The 16,094-nt window shown below is 42.2% G+C and overlaps 1 protein-coding gene across 2 annotated transcripts in view; it reads left to right on the forward strand.

The window, feature by feature from the left end:
- The window catches only part of SLC25A13 (solute carrier family 25 member 13), a 132,999-nt gene that overhangs the window by 75,912 nt on the left and 40,993 nt on the right, over positions 1-16,094 (forward strand). For both annotated transcript variants that reach the window (XM_024212903.2, XM_029911011.1), the window contains 6 exons: positions 8,910-9,056; positions 10,662-10,800; positions 11,603-11,696; positions 11,856-11,940; positions 14,518-14,602; positions 15,042-15,200. In XM_024212903.2, the coding sequence (XP_024068671.1) occupies positions 8,910-9,056; positions 10,662-10,800; positions 11,603-11,696; positions 11,856-11,940; positions 14,518-14,602; positions 15,042-15,200 (709 nt within the window). The remainder of the gene's footprint in view (positions 1-8,909; positions 9,057-10,661; positions 10,801-11,602; positions 11,697-11,855; positions 11,941-14,517; positions 14,603-15,041; positions 15,201-16,094) is intronic.

The following is a 16,094-nucleotide window of genomic DNA, read 5'->3' on the forward strand; positions in this document are numbered from 1 at the left end:
TCCTTGGTCCCCTCCTTCTCCGCCGCAGTCCAGGTCACGGGCTCTACAGGAGGAAGGACGAGGAGAAGGGGCCTAAGAGGCGCTATCCGTCGTCTTCCCACCCGGCGGTACAGCCTGACCCTCTCAGAAATCAGGAAGGCCAGAAGCAGCCGTTTTGAGGGTATGCACTGGATCCATCCCGCTTCTTTCTCAACTACCTCCACCCTTTCTGGTCCATCTGGTCCCGTATCACATAGGACTGCTGAGTGCTCGATACGGTTTCTTTGGGCTATACCCTGCAATTTATAGCTGACCAACCCACCCAGCCCCCTTTCCCGTCCCTCTTCAGGGACCCTTCTCACAAGTACCTCCTCGTTCAGGAGGTTGAAAACCTGTGCCTGGGGGCAGTGGAAGAGGTTCCTTGGAACATGGAAGGAAGAGGATTCTACTCCTGCTATTTCCTAATTCCAAAGTCAAAAGGGTGCCTCAGATCTATCCTATACCTGTGTTGCCTCAAAAAGTCTCTCAGGAAGTTGAAGTTTCCCATGGTCTCCCTGGCCTCCATCATTCCCTCCCTGGATCCAGGAGATTGGTACGCTGCTCTCAATTTAAAGGAGGCATACTTCCATATTTCCATCTTCCCGGGGCACCGGTGCTTCCTCCATTTTATGTTGGGCCAGCGCCACTTTCAGTTCACGGCGATGCCCTTTGGTCTCTTGTCGGCCCCGAGAGTGTTCACAAAGCGTATAACGTCAGTGGCCGCTTAACTGCGACGTCAGGGAGTCCAAATTTACCCCTTACCTTGATGTTAATAAGATTAGGTGTGAAGGCATCTCATTCTAGTCTGTTCCACCTGCCGTGACCTGGGGCTGATAATAAACGAGAAAAAGTCAACCCTAACTCCAGTGCAATGCATAGAATTTATCGGGGTAGTTCTCAACTCCACTCAGGCCAGAGCTTTCTTCCCCGAGACGTGGTTCCAAGCCATGGGGAACCCACCCACTCACCACCGTCCACATGTGCCTGAGACTGTTGGGTCACATGGCGGCATGCACGTACATGGTCCGGCACGCACGACTCCGCCTCAGGCCCCTTCAGGCGTGGCTGGCGTCAGTCTATGCCCCCAACCAGCACAGCATGGACCGGGTGGGTCAGCATTCCCGACAGCATACTGTCGTCTCTCATCTGGTGGCAGGATCCCACGTCAGTGCTGGAAGGAGTTCCCTTCGCGACCCTGGCCTCGTCAGTGACCCTTGTCTCCAACACTTTGGACCTGGGATGGGGAGCCCACTTAGGCAATCTCAGTACTTGATCCAGTTATGATTGTTCCCTGCATATCAATGTCAGGGAACTCAGGGCAGTTTGCCTAGCCTGCCAATCCTTTCTACCTCTTATACAAGGCATGGTGGTTCAGGTCCTGACGCACAACACGGCTACAGTCTTCTATATCAACAGGCAGGGCGGAGCCAGGTCGTCTGCCCTCTGCTGGGAAGCCCTCTGGCTCTGGGAATTTTGTCTGCAGCACAACATCCATCTCATAGCTGCTTGCCTTCCAGGGAGCAAGAATGCTTTGTCAGATTGCCTCAGCAGAATATTCTCGTCTCAGCACGAATGGTCCCTTCATCCGGAGGTGCTCAGTTCCATCTTCCACAGGTGGGGAACTCCCCGAGTGGATCTGTTTGCGTCCAGGCAGAACAGAAAATGTCGCATTTTCTGCTCGATTCGGAGCATGGACAGAGAATCCCTGTCAGACACCTTTCTGCTCCTGTGGTCGGGGGCTCTGTTGTCTGCCTTCCCGCCAGTGCCATTGCTTCTCAGCGTCCTCATGAAGATCAAACAGGACAAGTCAAAGGTCATCCTCATAGTGCCAGCTTGGCCACACCCACACTGGTTCAGTACTTTGCTGGACCTCTTGGTGGCAACCCCGTTCCAGCTGCCGCTCAGGTCAGACCTGTTGTCCCAGAACCACGACAGTCTTCTGCACCTGAATCTGGCAGCACTACATCTGAAGGCTTGGCTGCTGTGTGGCTAAACGCACAGGAGCGGCAGTGCTCGGCTGAGGTTCAGCGAGTCATGTTGGGAAATAGGTCGCTCTGCTGGAGGATTTCCTAACTGGCCAAAAGGAAACATTTCAGCTGCTATATTACAGATAAGGATGTCTGTCCCGAGTGGGCTTCGTTGCAGCTCATTCTAGATTACCTCCTGCATCTCAAGCTCCAGGGCTTGTCTCTCTCGTCGATCAAGGTCCATCTAGTGGCCATCTCAGCTTTCCACCCGCCGATCGAGGGCAGGCTGGTTTTTGCTCAGGATATCACGGTCAGATTCCTTAAGGGCCTGGAGCACCTCTACCCACACGTCAGGAATCCCGTCCCTCTGTGGGACTTGAATCTGGTACTGTCGCGGCTCATGGGTCCCCCTTCAAGCCTCTGATTTCCTGTTCTCTGCTTGTCCTCTCCTGGAAGGTGCATTCCTGGTGGCGGTGACATCGGCCCGTCAGGTATCCAAGATTCAGGCACTCACCTCGGAACTGCCTCCTGTTCGACAAAAGCTGGGAATCGGCGACAGGGGATGGATCACTTGATGATTACCTGTTCTGTTCATTCCCTCTGGGGCACCTGGCATTGGCCGCTGTTGGAAGACAGGATACTGGGCTAGATAGACCTTTGTTCTGACCCAGTATGGCCATTCTTATGTTCTACAAGGACAAGGTCCAGCTAAGACCCGCCTTTCCTTCCCAAGATAGTCTCTCAGTTTCATTCGAGCCAGGTCATTTACTTACCGGTCTTCTTTCTGAAGCCAGAGGAGGAGCGCAGGCTACATGCCCTGGATGTCAGGAGGGCTCTGACCTTCTGCATCGATAGGACCATGCCATTCCGTAAGTTGACACAATTGTTCGTCGCTGTGGCTGACAGAATGAAAGGTCACCCTGTATCTGCTCAAAGGATTTCCTCTTGGATCACTGCCTGCATTTGCTTCTGCTATGATCAAGCAAAGGTGCCCTCCCTGGTGATCGTCACTGCCCACTCTACAAGGGCGCAGGCCTCTTTGGCAGCCTGTCTGTCCCAAGTGCGTATCCAGGACCTTTACGTCCCACTATGCGCTTACCCAGCAGGCCCGGGACGATGCTGGCTTCAGTAGGGCAGTACTGCAGGCTGCTAAGCTGTGAACTCCTAGCCCACCTCCACAGATACCACTTGTGAATCACCTAAAATGGAATCGACATGACAAGCACTTGAAGAAGAAGAAACCGTTACCTACCTTTCGTAACTGTTGTTCTTCGGGATGTGTTGCTCATGTCCATTCCATTACCCGCCTTCCTACTCTTCTGTCGCAGTTGCTGGCAAGAAGGAACTGAGAGGGTATAGGGCCAGCGGCTCCTGATATACCACCGCATGAGCGCGCCACTCCAGAGGGCGCCACAGCTGATCCTACGGATACCGCTAAGGCAGAAATCTCCAACAACTGTGATTGTTGTGGGCACGCACACACCTAAAATGGAATGGACATGAGCAACACATCTCGAAGAACAACAGTTACGAAAAGGTAGGTAACTGTTTTTTCATAGTCAATTATAACCCCATGTGTTTCCAGTGCTTGGCTTATTACTGATGCTCTTTAGTCAAGACCATTCCTGTCTCTCACCTGCAGTCCAAAAAACAAACTTTTAATGGGTGTTTAATACTTAATTGTATTTCATCTTAATCACAGTATAGAGAAGGTGCCCACACCTTAAACTCCAGACCACATCTCCAAATCTGCCATTTTCTCTCGCCCTATTCCTGTGTTATGGTTTATTTTTATTTACCCGGTTGAGCGCCACCCGTTTTAAAAAAATCCCTGTGGACCTCAGCCTCATGTCATATATTGATTGCTCTTCTCATATGAATATTCTATCCTCCTCCTGGATATTTTTCTCTGTTTTTCTTACCCTGTTGTCTGCTCATATTCCTTTCTTTCCACCTCCAGTTTAGCACCTTGCTGGCCTATAAAGATGCTTTTTGTCCTTTCCCCTTCTCCTTCCACCCGGGTTGTGGCCACCCCAATGATCTTGCTCTTCACGACTGCTGCAGCAGTTCAGATGTGCAGCAGGGCAAAGATTTCCCTTTGGCTGTGCACTGGACAGCTGAGAGGCATCCGGGGTGAAGGTGAGGTAGCTGCTTAAGTTGCCGTCATATTTGTTGGAGGCTCCAGGTGACCAGAAGTCCTGGGATTTTACTGAAACAGTCTGCTCAATTTCAACATAATTGTGACACTGCAGCAATTTTAGTAAATTGGTATATCTCGTTACCCAGTTCATATGGATATGATGTCATTACTATCCTTTGCCTTACACCATCGTGGCCTTACATTGTAAATGCTGAAGCTCTGGCAGAAACTATTCTTGGCACAAATTTGAGTTACTCTTCACATGTGTAGAAATTTTGCTTTGAATTTCCTAACCTTTGGTACTCAGCTTTTCCTTCTGACCTTCTCTCTGTATCTGAGTCCGTCTCCTTGGTCTAACGTCTAGACCTTGGACCTTAGGCAGCAGGATACCACAGCAGATGCCAAGTTACCTCTTGGCATTCTTGATGTGTAAATGCTTTTTATATTACCCTTAACTTGGACCAGATGGGTTCCTTAACTACTGCAGCTACTGTTTTGTAAATAAAGCACTGCTTGCTGGTTTTTAGTGAAATAATCTAAGATTAAAAGTAGTTCATATTTCTTGTCATCCCCCCACTCCCATTCCTGTGGAGAACACACTTTTTCCATATTCATATTCTGCTAGTGCAGTTTAATTAATCCTCATTTCTGACACAAGAAAGCTAGATGAACATTTAATCAACAGCTTTATTTTATATGCAAGAGGAATTGAGATCTATTCTTGCTGTAAACAAGTGATGCTCAGACCTCAGTGGTTCAGGAGCCAGTTCACGATCAGAAAAAGCCACAGTAGTGTGAATTCATTGTTTCATTTACTATTTTATTTATAAGTCTTACAGCAGAATGATTGACCAAGTATTCTACAGTTGGTTAATAACAAAGTAAAAGCATCCTGATTGGTTAATAATATACATTGGTTAATAATTAAATCACGCAGTGTTTTAATATAATGTGCTGCAAAGCCACAGGAGATACATTAAAGAGCCACTTGCGGCTCACGAGCCTCAGTCTGAGTTTCACTGCTGTAAACAAAGAACTTCCTCTGTGAGATGCAGTCCCTCATGAGTTGGACAAGGCTTAAATACTATGATCTGCCTCAAGAACAACAATCTCAAACCCAACCCCAGAGTTTAAAATCAGTTGATCGATCAGATTTTGTGTTGGCTAATGTATACGTCTGTCAAACACATTTAAACATTAGCTAGGGTTTTGGTCAGTTCTGGCATGCTAGTTGATGAGATAATAATACCTGTAAATGGGACCTCACAATCTGCTACAGTGGAAAGGATTGTGTTGCAGCTAATGAATGCAAGTCAATTGGAAATATCAGTCATACCTGAACATAAATCTCCACATAACTGGAAAATGAATTATGTTTTTAATGAGCTGTATGGGAAAGCTGAAGTGAAATTCTAGGTGGGAAATCCTTTCATTTAAACTCTGGTGCCTGCGACCATGCAAATTAATTTTGCATAAACAGTTATTGTAGCTTGTGAAATTCAGGCTCCTATCATCAAGGGATAAACTTGTTTTTTAAGTTATGTGTAGGGATTACAGAAACTTGAATCTAGGGAGGGTTCAATGGGAAAGTATTTTGCATTGAGAAGCAATTAAGTTTGTTTTTCTTATAGCTGCTTTTCACCCATATTTTGCTTAACTAAGCAGTCTTAGGATGAAAGATGTGAAACCCTTCTCAGCTTGATTAAAAAGCAAAATTTATTTGCAAATTAAGTTTATTTACAGTTGGTGTTTAGTGGTACCATTTTATTTTTTTGATATCCCATCACTTCTCCCAGACTAATGCTAGTGGCTACTGAGCATACTTTTGAAGTATAATTAGTCATGCTGTGAAATGTCTTAACTTTCAAGCTTTGAGATGGCTAGATTGCGTACATTTTTATTTTAAATTAAATGCTTAGAATTTTACATTGTTATGAAATGTACTGATGTTAAACAAGTATGTTCTATGTGATGGTGTTTATATACCAATTCTGGCTTTCCTTTGCTGTTTTTTGTAACAAAGCTTTAATTTTATTGTGTAACCATTCCCTGAATATACTTTTCCACCACCTCTTCACTTTGCTGACATTTTGGGTGGCTCTGAGTGACAGAGGACAATTGCTCTTTCCATTTAATTGTGAAAGAAGACGCTTCTCTGACTATCTCAAATTAATCATAGCCATAAAAACTGGGTTAAAACCCTTGCAGTGAGCGTGAAGGGGTGTGGATAGTTTTCTCCAAGTCTTGAGAATCTGCTCAAACCATTTAGGGTATGTCTATACAGCAAAGAAAAATCCGCTGCTGGCCCATGTCAGCTGACTTGACCTCATGGGGCTCAGGCTGCAGGGCTGTTTCATTGCTGTGTAGACGTCTGGCCTCGGACTGAGGTCCTAGTCAGCCGGCGTAGGCCAGCCGTGGGTTTTTCTTTGCTGTGTAGACATACACATAGAGTTTCTAAATTGTGCAGAGGAAAAACCTTTGATCACACAGAATCTCCATCCTCAGATCAGGATGGGTTTGCTGGGCAGCTACTCACAAATTGGACGTGTGCGTGCGTGTGTAAGGAGGGGGTGTCATGGTCCATATGAACCACAGGTTCATTGTGTTACTGCAATGGATACAAAAAATGAGCATGTTCATGTCCTCGGTGGTGATCAACAGGGGTACAAGAATTTTTATGTCCAGTTCATCATCTGAGCGCCGTGCAGGCAAACTCCCAAGTTGCTGCCTGCCTCAAGCTGACAAACTTTGTTTTCTTGCACTCTTCCCACCGAAAGTCTTCCCAAACTGCTTGCTTCAACATTTGTTATAATAAATGAAATTATAGTCACAGCCAGGCTGAAGTGAGAACTGACATGGCCACCTTCAGCCAGAGTGAATGTTGTTGCTGAATTATAGCATCTCCTCCCCTGCCTCCCCACAGAGGGCTGTAGTGTAAAGGAAATGTGACCGACCTGGAATTGTAACTTAAATTTTATGGCTAAAATATTGTAACCTCCATAAGCATTTCTCATTAGAACCAGTAATTTTTGAATAATTTAGTGGGTGAATTAGAGTACTGAAACATTTAGCAGTGCTCATTTTTCTGCCTAACATAATCTTGCTTCATCATAACTTGGAGACAAGCTACAAATTCTAAAGATGTTGATTAGAAATTAAATTAAAATTGTTTAAGAAGCCCCTGAGGCCAGGATTTAAAAAGTTGATTTGGAAGGTGGCACAAATATCGTATTTGCCGTTTGTTTCCTTTTCTTTATCCCACTGAATGCTGGCGTTGCCTATGAGACAAATACTGATTTCCTCTACTTATTATTGAATTGCACCATTGGACCATTAAAAGCAGCATAATAGTGAATCTTGATTAGTACAAGGTCTCAGTTTAACTTGACTTTTTAGAATCTTTTTAAAAAATGTCAGTAGTGGAGATAATAGCAAAGTTCATCTGTCCCATTGCAAGACAAGTTCAGTATCTAGGAAAACACTCCACACTAATTCATTTAAGGTGTGGCTTAGAAATAAGCAATATCCTTCCAGGGAAAAGACATTTTAATGAGATTTGAAGCTGGAAGGGATAACATTGTAGGAACTGCTAGAATGTCTGCATTTTTTTCCTCTTCCCATTAAAAGGGATTAATCCTAAACAGGCAAGTCCACCTGTTTGTGTCTTCACTGTCACTATGTTTAAGACTTACTACAAAACCAACTGAAAATCTTTGACATTGTCCCAATCTGTAACTTGTCCTATGCTAAGTTTGGATTTTGTTGGTGTAGTTTAGTCATAAAAAACCTCTAGTTTGACACCGAATGGAGGGAAAAAAATCTGCCTGCTGGTAGGAACAGGTTGTAGATGACTGTAGGAGAAGATGTAATTTTTGGAGTGATTACTTGTCATGTATCTCTCCCCCCACTTCCCGAGTACATTTGAATCACAAACTGTGAAAACATTGAGTGCTGCTATCATGTAAATCAAATGATTGATATCCATCTACTATTAATGCTGATATCTTGAAAGGTGATTGTGGATTGGTAGCAGTGGAAATAATAACAAAGGTGTGGTGACGCAAAGCATTGTAAACTAGGCTTCTAGTTGGATTTTAAAAAACCTTTTTCACTACAGCATTTGACAAATAAGCTACCTTCTGTTTTAAAATAAATAAATAAAGATGCCTTATGAAGGAATACTCACATTCTCCTCCTTGCAGAGATCATGTGTGGGAGCTGAACATAAATATAATTTTACAAAGATTTGATTTACCTACTGTGAAACTTACAGTAAACTGATCAATGCTCTTGGATGTGACACCTTTGGTTACATTGAAATACATAAATGGGAGCACACCTGTACTGGTCTTTTGAAACTCTTGCTCACATTTCTCTGTTAAATGAATTGCAGAACCTAAAGGGAAGCTAGAGAGAAGTAAGCTAGGGTGTGAATTTAAAGCCCAAATTCTGCAGTCACTCCTTGTGTGGACACTTTTGTTCCATGCTAAGTGTGTCTGCACAGGAAGTTAGTGCAGAATAGTTATTTGCACTTATAGCTATTCCACTAGCTATTCTTGGCTCTTCTGTGCATAGACAAGCCCAGAGAGGGAAGAGGAGCCCTGGTCTTGTATTTGAGATGTAGAAAAATATTAGTGGAGACCTTATTTGTCCCTATGCGGGGGGAGGATGACATGTAACTCTCTTTTGTAAAGCATCAGATATGCTGTGGATTTTAACTTTAACGTACATGTTCAGGAAGTATAGCTAAAGCAAAATATAACTTTGTTTTAATGCATTTTCAGGAAATACAGTTGGAACATGCAAAACAAGCATTTGTGCAGCGAGACAATGCTCAAGCTGGAAGAGTCACTGCCATTGACTTCAGGGACATTATGGTCACTATCCGGCCACACATGTTGACACCATTTGTAGAAGAATGTCTAGTAGCGGTAAGTTGTGCATAGCTTACTTGTACTGTCGTAGGTCTGGTCTTACACTGGGAGGGGAGGGGGAATCTATCTAAGTTACGCAACTTCAGCTACGTGAATAACGTAGCTGAAGTCGATGTGCTTAGATCAATTTACCGTGGTGTCTTCACCGCGGTGAGTCAACTGCTGCCACTCCCCCATCAACTCTTCCTGCACCTCTCACCAAGCTGGAGTACAGGAGTCACAGGAGAGCACTCGGGAGTTGAGTTATCGTGTCTAGACTAGACACGATAAATCGATCCCCGCTGGATCAATCGCTACCTGCCAATCTGGCGGGTAGTGTAGACATACCCTTAGAGATCAGGGCCTCATTGTGCATACACAGTTAGAGACAGTCCCTTCCCCAAAGTTATTATTCTGTTTGCACCCTGTGCCCATCACTTGATACATAACTGTCCACATACACAAACTTAGACTCTCATCTCAGGCTGTATCTCTTCATAGATCCTACTATCAATTCCTCACACAAAAGCCCAAGCAAAAACCTTGGGCTGTGTCATACCAACGTATTGTTCTAGTATGGCAAATTGTACTCTATTCCAACAAGGCATTGCCCCCTGTCTGAGCAGTCATTCTTGAAATATTTGTTTTGTTAGTTTAAAGTTCCACTAATAGCTCACAATTGTGTATAGTATCTGGATCAGTGAAAGCTGGAAATTATCGCTAGAAACCGTTGAAAAAGCTTTTCAAACCATATTATAGAATGAATAGAAATTAGATGAGACTTCTGCCTGTTCATCCAGTCTATTCTGTGGCAATTTGGGTTTATTCCCTGTGATATATTTCCCCCCAAATACTTTTCCATTCAGGTTTTAAATGTATCACACTCTACACTTTCCACCCCTTCCTTTGGTCAGTGATTCCAGCCTTGTGCTGAATATCTTAATTTTGGACTCATTTGGCCTATGTCTTTGTGGTAGTGCCTAGATGTGAATCTACTATTGTGTGTGAGGTCTCTTCAGGGCCGTGTAGAGAGAGTTGCCTCTGCATATCCAGCCTAACAATGGCTTTCATGTGTGTCTTTTTCTCCCCCCCACCCATGTCAGATCTCATGTTTTCAGTGGTCAGAAATATGCTAGGTTATGAATGCTGTACTTAAATTGTATTGATTGTACTTACTGTATTTAACCAACATGGTGTGAATTGAAATGTTTGGGTTAACCATTTTTAAAATGGTTTTGATAAAGTTTTTCTGTGCATCTATAAGTTTTAAGATTTTCTCAATAGAAGAAATAAACCAACTTATAAAATATGTCCAACTGAAACAGTATTGAAACTTGAACTTTGTAAATTACTGCTGGTCATGTTGTTATAATCCTGCATATGTATTTGTTTAGGCTTCTAGGGGTGGGGTGAGTCTTACATTCTGGTTATGATTAGTTTCAGTAACATAAGACTCTTTCATATGGCTATTTATTTTGCATTTAAAAAAAATCCCTTGCTACTGTCATTGTTATAAACTAACGTTGTTTCAAAGCTTTATTCAAAGATTTTCTTGATCCTAAAGTGTTGCAAAGCATTTAAAATATCTCCTCTCCTTCCCTCTTTTTACTCTCTCTGTTCCAGGCTGCTGGAGGTACCACTTCCCATCAGGTCAGCTTTTCCTATTTTAATGGATTTAATTCCCTCCTTAACAACATGGAGCTCATTAGGAAGATCTACAGTACTCTGGCTGGAAATAGAAAAGATGTGGAAGTGACTAAAGGTTAGTAAAAATGTTCTGATTGTGCAGTCGGGAAGTTTTCCTGCAGTATTGGCTTGGGGGAGGGCACTCATCCATATGCTTTTAAAGCAGACAAACACACAAACTTGTGCCTGTGTTTTCAGCTCTTTGTGGAGTATTGTTCAACCATTCATGCTCCTGTTTAGTCCACCCTCCGGGTTTTCCATTTTGTTACCGCCAAGGAGAAAGTCCTAGGAAACTGAAGATGGCTGTGGGGGAAGGGAGCTGGGTGAGGAGAGAATGTAAAGATATTCAAAGTCTTCAGAAACTTCCTAGGACTCCTGCCAAATTGGCAGCTTATTAAAACTGACCTTCAAGGGTAGTTGAAGAATTCCATAAACTTGTACTGGCGGCATAGTAAGCTGATCTACAAGCTTGGAACAAGATGTTATCTGCTCTATCTAATCGCTTTTATAGAGAATTCCCTCTGCAACACCAAAGCTTCATTAATGTGGCCTACTGGGACATATACATGAAAAGTTCCACGTCTTTGTTCATGGGATGTTTGGATTTGTTGTTGTTTTTTCCCCTCTGACCCACAACTGATTGGTACCGTATGTCAGATATCTTAAATCCTGCTGATAGCACTGAGTTTGAAAACCAGAAAGCTACTCTTATTTCCATGCTGGATGTAGTATTTAAAACATACATTTACGTTGTGGTGGGAGCACTTTTTGCAGTGTCTTGGTTTAATGCTAAAATGAATGGTGACTCTGGGATGCTCGGGGTGTTCTGTTTTGGTTTGATTAGTTTTCCCCTCTCATATATTTTTATTCTGTTGTAGAGGAGTTTGTTCTGGCAGCTCAGAAATTTGGTCAGGTTACACCAATGGAAGTTGACATCTTGTTTCAGTTAGCAGATTTATATGAGCCACGGGGGTAAGTAGAAATGATCTCTTTCTGCTCTTTTTTTTAAAACAGTGGGAAGTGGGGGAGTGATATTTTAGCACACTGCCTAGAAGTACAGGTAACTTATAGTTGTTTGAAAACCCTCTGTTTAATGTAAATTTCAGTTTAGTGTTTACTTGATCTCCACAGACGCATGACACTAGCTGACATTGAAAGAATTGCTCCTCTGGAAGAGGGAACACTGCCCTACAATCTGGCTGAGGCTCAGAGACAGGTAAGAAAAGAAACTGTAATGATGCTTTTAGCATACTTTTATTCCTTCCTCCCTCCCCATGCCCAGCTCCTCTCTTGTTGTCTGAGTTTAGCCATGTTTTGTTTCTTTTGCACTTCATAACATAAAGAACAGGGGGTATTGTTGGAATCTTCACTTTAAACATCCCCTCTCCCTCCTCCCCTTTCCCCCCAAAACAGTTGCTAGTTTTTTACTCTCGCCATTTAAGGAGACGAAGTGTGATAGATTTGATTGTAAGGATAAAACAAAAGTGTAAGAGTGTCATCTAACCACTTACAAAAAGATGTATGCTCACTTACTAAAGAAGTTTAATCCTCCCTGATTATCTCCCTCAAAGTAGTTTTTAATGAGGAAAGACGACTTTCTGATTTCAGTATGGATGTCCGTTCTGGCATCCAGCATGCTAAATGAAAACGGCAGTCCTTGTTCTAAAGAGATGTACGTGTTCAAGTCTTCAGCACATTGTCTGTCTGCTTTGCTTTACATTCTGCGAATATTGAATTGAGACCTAATTTCATTTAGTGTGCCATCATAGCTTAAAAACTAAGACTCTCTGCTGTGTGGAAGGATTCATAAGTTATATGGGGGAAAAATGTAAGACGTGGGACTGTACTATGGTTTATCAGAAAATGATCTTTTGTCATTATGTGAGGCAAAAAAGAAACTTGGGAACTCCTTTTTTTTTAATCTCATAGGCGTCTTGAATTTTAGTTTGTAATTACTTTTTTGTGGGTCTTTCCAACTTTCTTAAAACTGACGCAGTCTTGGGTGTAGATAGTCTTAGAAAAACATAGTTTAAGGCAAACCAAGCTTTGTATCTTGCGAGACTAAATTTTTTTTGTTCTGAGCTTTGGGTCTGTGCAGAGACGCCAGTTTGACCACAATGAATTGATGCAGGCTACATTTTTAGGACTAACAGGCCTTCAGCCAGGCCTGCGTGTGTGTGTGTGTGTGTGTATGTGCGCATGTGTGTGCGCCCCCCCCACTACTCCAATGCAGTATTCGGGTTTTTTTGAGCCATGCCTAAGCATTGAGTGTGCTATGATGAATTCTAATTAGCTGACTCCCAAAAGCCGACCATCTCTTCCTAGAAGTCTTGCAAGGGAGCTTAGAAGTGATTGTGTTGTACTATGTATTAATTAGTGTAAGCTACAGTAGGTAGCAGTAGAACAGCTAAAACTGCAGTGATGGAAACATCTGCTGCATGCATTCTCTCAAATTTTCTGCATAGAGGGTCTGTTCAGGTGTTTTTTGTTCTGTGTTATGCTGTTTTTAAGAAGCTAGGAAATGCCCAAGAAGCCTGTTTTAAATCATCCCCCCTTCTGGTTGTCAGTAGTACCTCTTCACTTCCCCCCATCCAACTTTTATTTTACTGTCATCTACTTCAGTGGTTCTCAACCAGGGGTACATGTACGCTGGGGGGTACTTAGTGGTCTTCCAGGGGTACATAAACTCATCTAGAGATTTGCCTAGTTTTACAGCAGGCTGCAAAAAAGCTCTAGCAAAGTTAATACAAACTAAAATTTCATTCAGACAATGACTTGTTTATATTGCTCTGTATACTGTACACTGAAATGTAAGTGCAATATTTATATTCCAATTGATTTATTTTATAATTATATGGTCAAAATGAGAACATAAGCAATTTTTCAGTAATAGTGTGCTGTGACAGTTTTGTATTTTTATGTCTGATTTTGTAAGCAAATAGTTTTTAAGTGAGGTGAAACTTGGGGGTACACAAGACAAATCAGACTCCTACAAGGGGTACAGTAGTCAGGAAAGGTTGAGAACCACTGATTCTACTTGATGCTTGGAGTGAAAGAATTTCAGTTACCTTGCAGTAAACTGTGCTACATTTAATTTATTTTTAGGCAATTCAAGCTATTTGCTGTAGATCACTAAAGTATATTACAGTGCATTAAAAAAAGCTGATAAAATAAATAAAATAAGAAAAAATTGGCGATTTCAGTAGTGAAATTAAAACTTCAATATTGTCCTATTCCCTAGAGCATCTACCAATCTTATTAGAGAAGGTAATGGTGGGAAAGGAGAGTGTAAGGATTACCACTGTCTCTGAATTCCTTTCTGCTACTAGAAAGCAATTCTGAACATGGAACATTTCTTAAATGTAAATCCAATCAGTGTTTGAATACTAACACACGCAGGAATTTCAAAGTAGAATTGTTTCCAGGTGTAGAAAATGGTGATTTGTCTGCCAGTGCTTTATATATAAAGCATTTTGGTCACTGTTTGACTTTGGGGATATCTAATTGTGTTGGGAATGCCCAGTGCTCTTGTCTTTTCCATTACAGTCATAACAGGTTACATTTTTGCAATAACAGAAAATGGAACTGCAATTTTCAATTATTTTTTTGTTTTTTTTTTTCTAACATACCACTGGGATTACCTAGCAGTATCTGACATTGACTTCACTCTACACATATCTACTGTCCACATATCTATCTGGTTATAAGATTCACTGTAGTGAAATGGTAGTCTAATTTTTTCTTTTTTACTCTTCTCATTGTCCCAACCCCTCCCCAATTCCTACCCTTGCAGAAAGCTCCAGGTGATGTTTCTCGCCCTATTCTCGTCCAAATAGCAGAATCGGCCTACAGGTTTGCCCTGGGTTCAATTGCTGGAGGTTAGTCATGAATAAGTGCAAGAATTTACATCTTCACTGTTTGTTTTTCTTTCTTTCTTTTTCTCCCTTTTAAGTGTAGGAAGACAAAGCCTTGCCTATCTTTCTTTTTGAGCCATAACTATGAGAGAGAATGAGAGCAGGGGGGAACCCATTGTATAATTTCTTTTGTACTTGCAAGTGATCAGAGATTTACAGGTGGTTTTTCTGCCTGGCTTGTCACCAAACTGGTTTCATAAGAGACAAGCTAATGATGAGGAAGGGCTATGATGATGCACTTTTAATTAAAATGGACTGTGACACCCCTTTATGGAACCAGCTTATATTGTAAATGAAAAAGTCACAAGTGATTATTGAGATATAAGCATAGAATTTGTCTATTACTGTTAAAAAAAATTGTATGCAAAATAACACTTTTTCACACACCAAATTTTGTTTGCAGCTGTTGGAGCTACTGCAGTGTATCCAATTGATCTGGTGAAAACTCGAATGCAAAACCAGCGCTCTACCGGGTCATTTGTGGGAGAACTTATGTACAAAAACAGCTTTGATTGCTTTAAAAAAGTGCTGCGTTATGAAGGCTTCTTTGGACTGTACAGAGGTCAGTTTCCAAATGTCATATATAATAATAATATACCAAAAAAAGTTTTCTGCCAACCTGAATTCCTCAGTCCCTGTTGTTAGGGCTTGAATAAAAAAAGGAAAAAACTAATATTTTGGGCCTGGTTTATGCTTGTGTAGTCTAAATGTCTTTGATCAGACTTGTTGCTCCTAATATTAAGTCACAACTCTCTTCTAGGTCAGGGGTCTGCGAACTTTTTCATAGTACAAAGCACATCTTAATAGAGAAATTGTCTTGGGGGCCTCTTCCTCCCTTCATTCACAATGTCATGGACCACCTCCCCTCCCATCTACAATTGTATAGGATTGCTGTGGCAACTGCAGCAATTGCTTACAGGGAAAACTTAGTATTAGAAAAGCTTTTTTGTCCCTTTAGCAGTCTTTAGTATGATGCGTGTCCTGGAATTTTTGACAAAAGTTAATCAAACCATCTACTTCTGCTCTTCATTTTATTGCACCCTCCCATCTGTTCGGTATCTTTTGGCTGAAAACAAGAAGGAAAGCCAATACCATGTGAACAGCCAGCTCTTCTTGGACCATCAGTATGTGCTTCACTGATCACCAGTTGTCCATGGAATGCAGTTTGTCATCTTTTATGTACATCCGTCCCTGTTACCTTGCTAGCCATGGCTCCAGCTCAGAACCCAACAGACTGCTGGGTTCAAGTATTGACACAAAAAGCAAAAACATCAACAGTATTACTTCAGGTTATGGATAGGTAGTTACAGATAATCATAAACTGATACAAGTGGCTGCAGTTTTTCCAGTGGCGGCACACAGGTAAAATACATTTCTCTTCTTCTGGAATCAGACATATTAAGTACACTACCAGCGGTAGTTTATGCTCCTCTGACACATAGATCAGTGAAGATTC

The sequence above is a fragment of the Terrapene carolina genome, unplaced genomic scaffold (assembly GCF_002925995.2).
Source record: "Terrapene carolina triunguis isolate 2854851 unplaced genomic scaffold, T_m_triunguis-2.0 Scaffold84, whole genome shotgun sequence".
NCBI classification, from domain to species: domain Eukaryota; kingdom Metazoa; phylum Chordata; order Testudines; family Emydidae; genus Terrapene; species Terrapene triunguis.